Raw genomic sequence first — 14,642 nt, forward strand, 5'->3', positions numbered from 1 at the left:
TATTTGACGGGAAAGCACTTCTGGCCAGAGCTAGTCTGCTTTCTATGTCGTCCTTGCTACGTCGTAATGGGTTGTTTTGCTGCCTAGGTAACAGAACCTCTTAACTTCACCTACTTCATGATCATCAATCGTGATGATAAGTTTCTCGCTGTTCTCATTACTTTCAACTTTCTTCGACTTACTCTCAGTCGATATTCTGCACTCATTAGACTGTGCATCCCATTAACCAAATCCTGCCCCCCCCCCCCCCGCCCCCGCGGGTTCGGGGGTAAGAATAGGCCCGCGGTATTCCTGCCTGTCGTAAGAGGCGACTAAAAGGAGTGTCTCAAACGTTTTGGCCTTATGTTATGGTCCCCTGTCGGGTTTGACCTCCAAATCTCAAAATTTTTCCGAAGAGCGAGTCGATTGGGGAAGGGCGCCTTACTTGGTGCATTGTGTCCATCTTGCGTTGAGAAATTTCGCCAGCTTCTTCGTCGTTGCATTGCAGTCCTGCCTGCTCTCCATCTCTTGGGCATGGATGCGTTCCTGCGTGCACTTTCCGCTATGCAATATGCAGTGCCACTTTCTGCACTGACGGCGACCATGGGCTACATGTCACCTAAAATCCAGCACGGTAGCCAGTCTGTTGTGGTGGGGCCGCTATGTACCCTGTTGGTTGTAGCCCCCTGACAACACAGGGATCACTCTACTGATGCCTGCGCCGTTAACTCCCCATGTATGCCAAGGAGTAGATACCCATCTCCCTGGGGCATCGGGACTCTCGGCAATGGCCATCCTGCCAGGTGGCCCTTGCTTTGGCTGTGTGGCGCCCATGGGGAGGACCCTTGTTCGGAGTAGGTGGCATCAGGGTGGATGACACGCAATGAAGCGTGGCACATCATTTCATCCTGGTGGCCAGCCACCAGCAGTCTCTAAGCGTTCGTGGGCTCATTTTAAAGCTAATGTGTATGACCCCAAATCGTTCCCCTCCCTGGCCACACCATGGGAGGAACGAAAGGCTATGAATGACAATGAAACTTATTCACCCCAGTATCTCGTCTGTACCAGAGTGGATGGTGAATCCTTTGTATCTGTGAAGCCTCAGTTCTTTGTAGAACATTTAGAGGACAAGTTTGTGGAGGTGGAGGACTTGTCCAAAATACGGTCCGGTTCAGTCTTGATAAAAACAGCATCCCCTGCGCAGTCATGGGCCTTGCTCGCTTGTAAGCAGCTGGGGGATGTTTCAGTTAATATCACACCCCATAAAAGCTTAAATATGGTCCAGGGCATTATCTTCCACAGGGATCTCCTTTTACAGTCCAATGACGAGCTGGGCGCCAACTTAGAGCGACGAGGTGTCCATTTCGTCCAGTGCAACCACCGAGGTTCGAGGGATCATCAACTTGCCACTGGTGCCTTCATCTTGGCCTTCGAGGGTGACACATTACCTGAGAAAGTCAAGGTGATGGTCTACCGTTGTGATGTAATATCCATCCCCTGATGCAGTGCTTCAAGTGTTGGAAGTTCGGCCGTGTGTCTTCACGCTGTGCTTCCAGCCTCGTATGTCGCGATTGTGGTCGACCATCCCATCCTGATACTACCTGTGCCCCGCCTCCCATCTGTATCAACTGCGGAGAGCACCATCCCCCTTGCTCGCCGGACTGTCAGATTCTGCAGAAGGAAAGGAAAATAATGGAAATCAAGACCCTGGACCGACTGACCTACACAGAGGCTAAACAGAAATTTGACCGGCTTCATCCCGTGCGCATGACGTCTTCTTATGCCGCCACAGTCACTCCTGCTACAGTTACATCAGCAGCAACATATCCAGTCAGCTCTCAGAGTCGATGGACCACACCTGCCCCCTTTATGGTGGGGGGCACTTCACTCCCTATTGCTCCTGCTCCATCTACTTCAGAAGAAACACCACCCCACCCATCAGGGACATCCGTTCCCCCTTCCCAGCCAGAGAAGCGTCAGACTTCTTCGGCTCCTCTCGCCAGCAAGGCGTCCTTTGGGGACCTCCCTTCGCAAGTTCCGACCAGTGGAAACGCGGATACCCGCAAGTGGCTGAAACACCCACCGGTCACTGGTCATAGGGCCTCTCGGTCGTCGTCCGTCCCTGAGAGTGACCCAGTGAAGCCCTCCAAGCCTGAACCACCGAAGGCAGAGCGAGAGAAACAGAAGATGAAAAAGGTTCATAAGAATCACGACAGTGCGGTGGCACCCGTCCCACCGCTTCCTACAAGCTCAGCATCTGAGGATGAGGTCGAGATTCTGGCGTCTGCTGAAGACCTGGATCTCACCAGACCCTCGGACGCAATGGATGTCACTCGCACGGGTACTGAATCGGTGGAAAAAGTGACCCAGTGGCGTAAACTGCCTCCCCAGTCCCTTCAAGCCTTTCTCAGTCATGGACAATACAATCCTCCAGAGGAACTGCAGCGGTTTTCTCCACCATCTAGCTGAGCTCCGACAACTTATCAGCCTTCACCCTTTCCTCTGTATTGCTCTACAAGAAACTTGGTTTCCGGCAATGCAAACCCCCGCCCTCTGTCGCTATCGGGGTTATTATTGGAACCAGGCCACTTATTCTGGTGGTGTCTGCATCTATGTCCTTCAGCCCCTTCACAGCGAGTCTGTCCATCTGCATACACCTTTAGAGGCTGTCGCTGTTCGTGTGTGGACGCCACAGGCTGTAACCATCTGCAGTCTTTATCTTCCACCAGATGGTGATGTCCCGCAGCATGTCCTGGCTGCGCTGATAGCGCAATTGCCGCCACCTTTCCTGTTACTGGGCGACTTCAATGCCCATAACCCTTTGTGGGGTGGGTCAGCAGCAACGGGTCGAGGCGCCACCGTTGAGAATGTCTTGACACAGCTAGACCTTTCGATTTTAAATGATGGTGCCTTCACACATTTCATTGTGGCGCATGGCACGTACTCCGCCATCGACCTTTCGATCTGCAGCCCTAGCCTCTTACCTTCTGTCCAATGGAGTGTGCATGACGACCTGTGTGGTAGTGACCACTTTCCGGTCTTTCTGTCACTGCCACAGCGTCACTCTCCTGGGCGCCCTTGCAGATCGGCTATGAATAAGGTTGACTGGAACTTGTTCTCCTCCATGTCCGCTATAGCGTCTCTTTCTAATGAAGCCAATGATGCGGTGGTTCACTCGGTCACCACCGGCATCGTTGCTGCCGCAGAATCTGCCATTCCCCGTTCTTCTGGGTCCCCTCTGCGGAGGACTATGCCTTGGTGGTCGCCTGGGATCGCTGAAGCGATTAAAGATCGCCGGCGGGCGCTGCAGCGTCACAAGCAACATCCCTCCATAGAACACCTCATCGCATTCAAAGAGCTGCGTGCGCGGGCCCGCCGCCTTATCCGCCAACGCAAGCAGGAGTGCTGGGAGCGATATTTCTCCACCATTGGCCTCCATGTCTCTCCATCGCAGGTCTGGGCCAAGATTAGATGCCTCTATGGCTATCGGACCCCTGTCAGCGTCCTTGCGCTCTCACTGAATGGAGCAGTTTGTACTGACTCCGACGTAATTGCAAACCGCTTGGCTGAGCATTTTGCTCTGAGTTCCGCTTCTGCGAATTACCCATTGGCCTTCCGCTCCATTAAAGAGCAAATGGAACGTCGGAGCCTTTCATTTCGCACCCACCAACCTGAATCCTACAATGTCCCATTCAGTGAGTGGGAATTTCACTGTGCCCTAGCCGCTTGCCCTGATACAGCTCCTGGGCCAGACCGCATCCACTGTCAGATGCTCAAACACCTGTCAGTGGACTGCCAGCGACGCTTCCTCGACCTTTACAACCGTATTTGGGTCGAGGGTGAGTTTCCGTCGCAATGGCGGGAAAGTATTGTTATCCCCGTTTTGAAACCTGGCAAGAACCCTTTGGAGGTGGACAGCTACCGCCCCATTAGCCTCACCAACGTTCTTTGCAAGTTGCTTGAACGGATGGTGAGACAGCGGTTGAGTTGGGTATTCGAGTCTCTGGGCCTTCTGGCTCCGTCTGAGGGTGGATTCCGTAAAGGCCGCTCTGCCGCCGACAATCTGGTGATCCTGGAGTCAGCCATCCGTACAGCCTTTGCCCGCCGTCAGCACCTGGTCGCTGTCTTTTTCGACGTGCGGAAGACGTACGATACGACATGGCCAAACTCTCTCTACGCTTCATGGTTGGTGTCTTCGGGGTCCACTGCCGATTTTCATCCGAAATTTTCTGTCGCATCGAACCTTCCGTGTGCACGTCGCGTCCTCCCATAGTTCCTCCCGAGTTCAGGAGAACGGGGTGCCACAGGGATCTGTTTTAAGTGTCTGCCAGTTTTTAATAGCAATTAACGGGCTCGCTGCGGCGGTGGGAACGTCTGTCTCAGCGTCCTTGTATGCTGACGACTTCTGCCTTTACTATAGCTCTATTGGAGTTGCAGCTGCTGAACGTCAGCTGCAGGGCGCTATCGGCAAGGCGCAGTCTTGGGCTGTAGCGCATGGCTTCCAGTTTTCGGCAGCCAAGAGCTGCGTTATGCATTTCTGCCGGCGACGCACTGTTCACCCAGAGCCGCGGCTTTATCTTGCCGGCGAACTTTTTGCTGTGGTGGAGTCACATAGGTTTTTGGGAGTGGTTTTTGATGCCCAGTTGACTTGGCTGCCTCATATTCGGCAGCTTAAACAGATGTGTTGGCGGTATCTAAATGCTCTGCGATGCTTGAGCCACACCAGCTGGGGCGCCGACCGATCTACCCTCTTACGACTCTACCAGGCGTTAATCCAGTCCCGTCTGGATTATGGGAGCCTGGCTTATGGGCCGGCCGCGGTGGTCTAGCGGTTCTAGGCGCTCAGTCCGGAACCGCGCGACTGCTACGGTCGCAGGTTCGAATCCTGCCTTGGGCATGGTTGTGTGTGATGTCCTTAGGTTAGTTAGGTTTAAGTAGTTCTAAGTTCTAGGGGACTGATGACCACAGATGTTAAGTCCCATAGTGCTCAGAGCCATTTGAACCATTTGAACCTGGCTTATGGTTCAGCACCCCCTTCTGCGTTGCGGCTGCTGGACCCAATCCTTCACAGTGGGATGCGCCTTGCCACTGGTGCTTTCCGGACCAGCCCTGTGAACAGCTTACTTGTGGAGGCAGGTGTCCCTCCACTGCAGTTACGGCGCCAACGTTTACTGGCCGCTTATGCTGCCCATGTTTTTAGCTTGCCCAGGCATCCAAATTATCTTCTGTTCCCACGGTCGGTCGTCCATCTCCCAGAACGTCGGCCCCGGTCGGGTTGTACGAAGGACTTAGTCCCTCCGGAGGCCTTCCGCCGCCACTTTCTATCCATCCTTGCCATGTATCAGGGCTCTGGCGTTGTTTATACTGACGGTTCGATGGTTGCTGGTCGTGTCGGTTATGCTTTGACTCTAGGGGACCATTACGAACAACATTCCTTGCCAGCTGGCTACAGCGTTTTCACTGCTGAGCTGGTCGCCATCTTTCGTGCCCTAGAATATATCCGCTCCTGCTCAGGTGAGTCCTTCGTTATCTGTAGCGACTCCCTGAGCAGTTTACGAGCTATCGACCAGTGTTTCGGTTGCTCTCGTCTGGTGATGGCTGTCCAGGAGTCCCTCCATGCTGTTGCCGGTTGCGGCCGCTCTGTGGTCTTTGTGTGGACCCCAGGCCATGTTGGGATACCTGGCAATGAAACTGTTGACCGCCTGGCGAAAGAGGTCACCAGTAAACCATCTCTGGACATTGGCCTCCCGGAGACTGACTTGCGAGCTGTCTTACGCCGCAAAGTTTTCGCGCTTTGGGACGCTGAATGGAGCGATCTGACAACGCGCAATAAACTCTGTGCTATCAAGGAGACGACGACTGTGTGGTGCTCCTCTGCCGACTGCGCAATGGGCACACACGGATGACGCACGGCCACTTATTGCACCATGAGGACCCCCCTCTATTTCGCTGCGGATCGGCATTGACAGTGGTCCACATTTTGTTGGATTGTCCACTTTTAACTGTGCTCAGGCAGACGTTTGCGCTGCCTGATACGCTCCCTGCCCTTTTAACTGATGACAATGCTATGGCAGGCTTAGTTTTGCGTTTTATTCGGGCAGGGGGCTTTTATCACTCAATCTAAGTCTTTGTCCTTTTGTATAGATTCTGGCCTTTGGCCAACGATTTTAGTCTGAGTTTTTAGTGTGTTTTTTTCTTTCGGTGGTTGGCTTTTCCTTTTTTGTCTCTATGGTCGACCAACCACTGTCACACTCTGTGTGATTTTAATTCGTTTTGTCTGTTCTCTGTCTGAGTCTGTCTTGTCCTGTGTCGTCTGTTGTCTCCAATATTCGTTTTTTACTCTGTGTGGGTGTTTTTAAGTTTTGGAACAAGGGACCGATGACCGTAGCAGTCTGGTCCCTTTAATCCCACAAACCAATCAAACCAACCAACCAAATCCTGCAGTTCTTCTTGACATTCAGTAATGATATCAGTGTCATTAGGATATCTTGTCAATGATATCCTGTCACCTTGAATTTTAATTTCACTCTTTAACCTTTCTTTTATTTCCGTCATTGCGTCTTCTATGTTTAGCTTGAACAGTAGGGGCGAAAGACTAATCCTTGTCTTACGCCCTTTCTAATCTGAGTACTTCGTTCTTCGTGTTCCACTCTTATTGTTCCCTCTCGGCTCTCATGATTATTGTGTACACCCGTCTTTCCCTATAGCTTCCCCTATTTTTCTCATAATTGCGAACATCTTGCACCATTTTACATTGTCGAACGCCTTTTCCAGGTCGACAAATCCTATGAACGTGTCTTGATTTTTCTGTAGTCTTGCTTCCATTATGACTCACAGGGTCAGAACTGCCTCTCTGTTGCCTTTACGTTTTCTAAAGCAAAACTGATCGCCATCTAACACATCCTTACTTTTCTTTTGCCTTCGACTATACATTATTCTTGCCAGCAAATTGGATGCATGAGGTGTTACGCTGATTGTACGATAATTCTCACACTTGTTGGCTCTTGTAGTCTACGGAATTGTGTGGACGATATTTTTCGGAAAGTCAGACGGTATATCGCCTTACTAATATATTCTACATACCAACATGAATAGTCGCTTTTTTTTTTTTTTTGTCACTTCCCAGAAATTCTGACGGAATGTTATGTGTCCTTTCTGCCTCACTCGATCGTAAGTCTTCCAAAGTTTTTTCAAATTTTGACTCGAACACTGGATCCCCCATCTCTTCTATATCGACTCCTCTATCTTCTTCTATCATGTCATCAGACAAGTCTTCCACACTAAGTGCATTCTTTCCACGTATCCTCTCTCATCTCCGCATTTAACAGTGTAATTCCCATTGTGCTCTTAATGTTGCCGTCCTCGCTTTTAATTTCACCTAAGATTGTTTTGACTTTTCTATATGCTGAGTTAATCCTTCCTACAATCATTTCTTTTTCGATTTCATCACATTTTTCATGCAGCCATTTCACCTTAACTTCCCTGAACTTCCTATTTATTTCATTCCTAAGTGACTTTTATTTCTGTATTCCTGGATTTCCCCGAACATTTTTGAACTTCCTTCTTTCATCGATCAACTGAAATATTTCTTTTGTTAATTACGGTTTCTTCGAAGTCACCCTCTATGTATCCGTGTTTTTCTTCCCAATTTATGTGATTGCCCTTTTATAGATGTTCATTATTCTTCAAGTGAATTGCCTGCTGAGCCATTTCTTATCTATAGCCTGAGAAAACTTCATTCATGTCTCTTCATGCCGTAGTACTTCCACATCCCACTTCTTTGCGCATTGATTCTTCCTGACTATCTCTTAAATCTCACCTTACTCGTAATCACTACTAAATTGCGATCTGAGTCTATATCTGTTCCTGGATACGCATTACAATCCAAAATCTTATTTCGGAATCTCTACCAGACCATGCTGAGATAAAACTGAGATCTCCCCGTACTTCTCGGCCTTTTCCAAGTATACCTCTTCCTCTTCTGATTCTTGAACAAAGTATTCGCTATTTCTAGCTGAAATTAATTGCAGGACTCCATTAGTCTTTTTTCTCTCTCATTCCTGGTACGAAGGAGGTTCAATTGTCTTCACATATCTCCCCCTTACATTAACGGACACGGATTCTAAAATATATGTGAGCCTTTAGTTGCGCGTATATGCACGATCTTACCTATGACTGGAATAGACTGCACTTGGTTTTAGGGCTACCCATAAAATGGCTGTGATGGAATGCCATGAACTCATTATGATATCCGTAGTCTTTTACCTTCGTGTAACTCCAGTCTCCGTTGATTTTAAACGTGTCTTTGATCACATTCAACATCCATACAGTCACAATGCGTGTGGGGTTGCCGCCACTCTTTGTAGATGCCATTCACCTGTTACTATTTCCCAATGTCTCTATAGTCCAGGTCAATGTGTGACTTACTGGATCAGTACCTATAAGCCACTAAGTGTGTCAGGAATGCTCTACGTCCAGGCGAATGTGTGTAACGCAGTGGAACCCCTGATCTCCTTTAATATACACTCCTGGAAATGGAAATAAGAACACATTGACACCGGTGTGTCAGACCCACCATACTTGCTCCGGACACTTCGAGAGGGCTGTACAAGCAATGATCACACGCACGGCACAGCGGACACACCAGGAACCGCGGTGTTGGCCGTCGAATGGCGCTAGCTGCGCAGCATTTGTGCACCGCCGCCGTCAGTGTCAGCCAGTTTGCCGTGGCATACGGAGCTCCATCGCAGTCTTTAACACTGGTAGCATGCCGCGACAGCGTGGACGTGAACCGTATGTGCAGTTGACGGACTTTGAGCGAGGGCGTATAGTGGGCATGCGGGAGGCCGGGTGGACGTACCGCCGAATTGCTCAACACGTGGGGCGTGAGGTCTCCACAGTACATCGATGTTGTCGCCAGTGGTCGGCGGAAGGTGCACGTGCCCGTCGACCTGGGACCGGACCGCAGCGACGCACGGATGCACGCCAAGACCGTAGGATCCTACGCAGTGCCGTAGGGGACCGCACCGCCACTTCCCAGCAAATTAGGGACACTGTTGCTCCTGGGGTATCGGCGAGGACCATTCGCAACCGTCTCCATGAAGCTGGGCTACGGTCCCGCACACCGTTAGGCCGTCTTCCGCTCACGCCCCAACATCGTGCAGCCTGCCTCCAGTGGTGTCGCGACAGGCGTGAATGGAGGGACGAATGGAGACGTGTCGTCTTCAGCGATGAGAGTCGCTTCTGCCTTGGTGCCAATGATGGTCGTATGCGTGTTTGGCGCCGTGCAGGTGAGCGCCACAATCAGGACTGCATACGACCGAGGCACACAGGGCCAACACCCGGCATCATGGTGTGGGGAGCGATCTCCTACACTGGCCGTACATCACTGGTGATCGTCGAGGGGACACTGAATAGTGCACGGTACATCCAAACCGTCATCGAACCCATCGTTCTACCATTCCTAGACCGGCAAGGGAACTTGCTGTTCCAACAGGACAATGCACGTCCGCATGTATCCCGTGCCACCCAACGTGCTCTAGAAGGTGTAAGTCAACTACCCTGGCCAGCAAGATCTCCGGATCTGTCCCCCATTGAGCATGTTTGGGACTGGATGAAGCATCGTCTCACGCGGTCTGCACGTCCAGCACGAACGCTGGTCCAACTGAGGCGCCAGGTGGAAATGGCATGGCAAGCCGTTCCACAGGACTACATCCAGCATCTCTACGATCGTCTCCATGGGAGAATAGCAGCCTGCATTGCTGCGAAAGGTGGATATACACTGTACTAGTGCCGACATTGTGCATGCTCTGTTGCCTGTGTCTATGTGCCTGTGGTTCTGTCAGTGTGATCATGTGATGTATCTGACCCCAGGAATGTGTCAATAAAGTTTCCCCTTCCTGGGACAATGAATTCACGGTGTTCTTATTTCAATTTCCAGGAGTGTATTTTGTATGGGATCTAAAATTTAAAAACCTCTCTCACACCGGCCTGATTTAGCTTCACTGATCAGGATAGTAAAAACATGCGTATATTAAGGGAATTTTCATTGACAAAGCAGGCTTATCACATTCACACAGTTCAATACTGTTCTATCCTGATTAAATTAAGCTTAACTTAAATTCCATAAGGCAGCGAAGCAATTTCGAAGTCTCGGTGCGACGAAAATTGTCAGTCGATCTCCTGGAAACATTTGTAATAATTATTAACTTTCGGTGATCACACGGGGAAAACCGGAGATCTGCTGGTAAGACCGTGTTAGCCTATTTATTTGAAGTAACTGGATATCTTGAGCATACAAAACGGCAGGTTCGTCCAGTGTAAATCAGACGTTCCCCACTGATCCCGTGCAACACAGCGTAGTAAGCAGACACTGTCAATAATAATAATCCGTTAAATAATACGCGAACAAACTTACTTTAGTTTAGTTCATGTATTAAATTCCTTCTCATACAGAATCTCATCAAGATGGCGACTAGCTCAACAATACATACATATACATCCTTCTTTCACGACTAATCGGCAAGAAGTCCTCTATTCTTTTTCCTAAGAGAAAAACATAGATAGCAAAGAAGCTATTCCATGGAGTAAATGGACGCTCCAAGGAATAATTGGGCTTGAAACTGCTTTGCCTTGATAATCGGTAAGATAAGAAGAGATATTTCGAGATATGTACTGAGTTATATGATTTATAAAATTTCTGTAAATATCGCGGAGAGACCGCTGCAAGAGACATTACACTCCCATCTTACGACTCGGCTGTAGGGCCTCACGTTGCATGATCATACTTATCAGCTGATGTCCTACTTCTCGCCCACTCCACGCAAGAACACAATAACACCATCCACTGGATACAGCAGTACAGACATACTTCGAGTGGCTACTTTAATGTATTCAAGTGTATGATGATGCATATTGGGCATGGACTCCATGTTGCAGCGCCATACCCACTACCTGCAGGTACCACCCTCTGTTACTTAAGGATCTAATTTACAGGCTCCACACACCACACCACGTCATTGGCTTACCACCGGCCTTTACAGTCAATATGATACCACATTCTCCATCAGGTTCACCATAGCTTCAACCAGCCACAGTGTGAGTCCTATGTCAACATGTGGTCCCCAAACAAGCACATGTTGCCCGTATCCTCCTGATGGTGTTACTCCTTGATTGCAAACTTCAGTCAGCCTTTGGATACTTCATGTCAGTAGGGAACCTTTTCAAGGTCCGTTACAACTCCTGCACTGCCCCCTCTGAAAGTCAACCTCAGAATCATCGATGTGCAAGAGCGATCCTCCACGCCCTATCTACATACCATGCTGCTGAACTGGCGGAAGTTCTCCCCATCTTTAACACGTCGTCTCTTGGATACCCTCCGACCTGCTTCTCTCTAACCACCAATCGATACAGCACACATCTCCCTGTTATTGTACCACATCACAACTTATTTTTTCGAACTCAACTACGTTCAGAGCGGTTTCCCAGTCACTCATCCTCCCCGTGCATAGAACTTATACTCTATGTTTACATTCTCCACCCCTCGCAACATCATGGAAGTACAGCACCCAGACATTAACTGGTAGACAGCTGATTTCATGCACCCTTTTTATCATCGTACATGTTTGCACGTTGGTATGGTGTTGTCAACTGTAAATTCTCGACCAGTTGTCGACTTTACTATATAGGACTGGTTGCTTCACCACTTGACTCTGCTACGAAGTCAATGATACCAACAAGCATCATCTTATGTGCCCCCTGAAATGGGACGTTCGGCTCCTTTTCTGTTACCTCTGCATCCCACTAATGACTGTTACCCCTTTCCACTATACTCTGCGAAAACCATGCACTCATCTGGTTTCAGAGACGGGTATTAGAGTAACTCATTACAATGGTCCACGTATGGTCCTTACTTTTGGTATCAGGTTGTGATTGCACACATAGGTTCATCCAGTTGCCCCATTACTGACGAACCTTCGCAATATATCTCCACAGCGTCTTTCTTGACAGCCCCCACCACAGTTTTGGTGTGTCCCATTTTCCTATTTTTTGATGCTTCTGTTCTCATCTTCCATCATACAGCGCAATGAAACATACAGGCCAACGAATAGACATAATACGAAAAAATAAATAAAAGAAAAAAAGTTATTGGGATCTCTTACCGCTTATTCCTATCGCCCTTTCCGGTAGAGCACTTTCCTGAAAGGCGAAGCTACCGAGTTAAGAGTCTCGGTCCGCCACAAAGCGTTAACCTGCCATTTGACACCACTTTCGATTTAAACAAGTAAATCATTCAGATTATCTATTGGATGCTACACGTTAACAGCAGAAGATAAAGTTAACTACAAATGTCGATCTTGTAGGATTTCTCCGATAATAAGAAAAGTATCAAATCAGCGGAGAACAGTTCATTATCAGTTGTAACTGCAACATGAGAAGAGCATTCGTAGGATCACGTTGATATTTACAGTTGAAGAAGATATAAACGATGTCCTCGTCGACAGAATATGAACACAGCTCTCCCGGGGTAGGTGCTACAACGCACCTCTTCAACCAAAAAATAAAAAGTGTCGATTTTAGAAAACTCGTACTAAAACTTACAATGATACAACATTTTTACACAATACTGTCAGGAAATTCAAGTTTTTAATTCTTATAATTGAAACAATAAAACAACAAGATTTAATGTAACATGCATTACTTACACAGAAGCTCTTGTTCAAACACCACTTACATTATTTATTTCTCATTGACACACGTAATACGAAACGTCAGCATGCAGCTAAACCGCTGAGGTTGCTGACAGTCGTAAACAAATGGCGATATGTACCACTCACACTTTCGGAACGTAGCTCAACTTATTTTAGCTGCAGTGTACACGCACTCACACACGCACGTTTACACACAGTACCTCATCCCACGCCCCCGCTCACCGCATCACATTTGTCATCCATCGTCACGTTCGCTAGTTCCGCCGCAGCGGCAAATTATAATTACGTTGCGTTATAATACCGTTGGCTAGTAATCGTATCAACTAAGAAATCTGCAAGTTACGTTTTGAATCAATGATTTCAAAACAGCTTTATTTTATTATCAAAATTTAAAGTAATAGCTTTCCGGTTCATAGGTGTGATCATTCCTACTGATAATTCAAACATTTCGATAATTATTTGTAGCTCCACATATTTATGCTTCGAATCATGAAAATAAAAATGCTTTGAAGCCCTAATACTTATTCTTAATATTTAAATATCTTGATATTTTTGTGTGAAGCCTTATCTAATCTTTGTCATAGTTGAGTAAGCTATTTAAAGTACACATACAGGAAATACTCTGAACCATCATGAAAGTTTTACTATAATTACTGACACTTACTACATTTTTATCAATCTAAATGCAGTTTTTCACTTTTATCTTCATACATGGATCTCAGCATTATTTAGGGACTTTTGTCTTGTGTGAGCAAACTATTCAATAACTTCTAAATCTGGCAGTAACTTGTAAATAACAAATCAGCGCTTTTGGAGAATTCTTGTCCGCTGCTCAACACTGTTCCTTTAGTTCAATATTCCTAGTTGATGCAGTATGCTCGTTCCTCTTGGTAACTAGTGTATCACAAGCAAAGATGGCTTAAATGTCCGTAGTTAAACATTTGCTGTTATCGTTGAAAACGTTTTGAAACATCTTTGTACCACTGCTTTAGTGGAATAAGAAGAGTTTATCTGAATATAACATTTACTTCTTATTTGTAGTTCATTCTTCTTTCAGAATATGCATTAAAAAAGGAACAAGGAAGATTAGACTATAACGTCCAGTCAGCGATGTCATTCGAGACGCAGCATAAACTCAGACTGGGGAAGGAAATCGGCAGCATCCTTTTCAAAGGAGATGCCAAAGCATAGGTCACTCTGTATATTAGCTCTTACAATTCTCTGCTTAGTTTCGTGATAAGAAAACTGGTCCTAAATAGACTGTGCGAGTAAGACGATAAATTTTTCAATTCGAAAATAATCTGGTACAAGAGCAGCTTAGGACTTACCTCATCTGTCTTTAAGAGTGAGTTATCCACTAGTAGGTCAGTGGCGTTGACAGAGCGTAAGAACTGCAACAGCTGCTGTGAGTTTTCAGCTTCGTAGCCGAGAACGGAGCCCAGTCTGAAGGCGTGGTATCGGGGATCCCGTACCACGGACATGCAGGCTACGAATGTGCCACTCTGGTCCACCAGCCGCGAGAACAGATCTGCAGCAGAAGCAACCTTCAAAAACATGCATTGAATACACAGATACAAGAGCCTGGAATTAGCGAACATATTCTATAAAAAATTACGTTATTAAACTAGTTTCTCAATGTCTGTTCTCGTATTTATGCAAACGATCAAGAGTCTAATTAAACAGTTTTCCTTCTAGTAGTGCACCATTTCTTAGGCACCAACCGATGCCAATGGGCTTCCTGGGGTTGTGTGCCCTTTTGTTGCAACTGTTATCCTTGCCACGCAGATCTATTTGTCTGTATGCGTTCTTCCACCTTATTGTAAGGTTGTAACAGAAAACACACCAAGGAAATTGAGGAGAACACCTTTAACACATGGTATGTCTGGGGTTTCGTTATGATCCAAGAACCACACCTTTTTGCAGGTATGTTCTGTGATACAACACATCCTTACT

General features: G+C 47.5%; 1 protein-coding gene across 1 annotated transcript in view; it reads right to left on the bottom strand.

Annotated features, from left to right (window-relative positions):
- LOC126251825 (acetylcholinesterase-like) overlaps window positions 1–14,642 on the bottom strand; it is a 132,990-nt gene that overhangs the window by 49,669 nt on the left and 68,679 nt on the right. The window contains exon 5 of the mRNA XM_049952487.1: window positions 14,018–14,217. Coding sequence (XP_049808444.1) covers window positions 14,018–14,217 — 200 coding nt within the window. The remainder of the gene's footprint in view (window positions 1–14,017; window positions 14,218–14,642) is intronic.

Source organism: Schistocerca nitens, chromosome 4 (assembly GCF_023898315.1).
Source record: "Schistocerca nitens isolate TAMUIC-IGC-003100 chromosome 4, iqSchNite1.1, whole genome shotgun sequence".
Lineage (NCBI taxonomy): Eukaryota > Metazoa > Arthropoda > Insecta > Orthoptera > Acrididae > Schistocerca > Schistocerca nitens.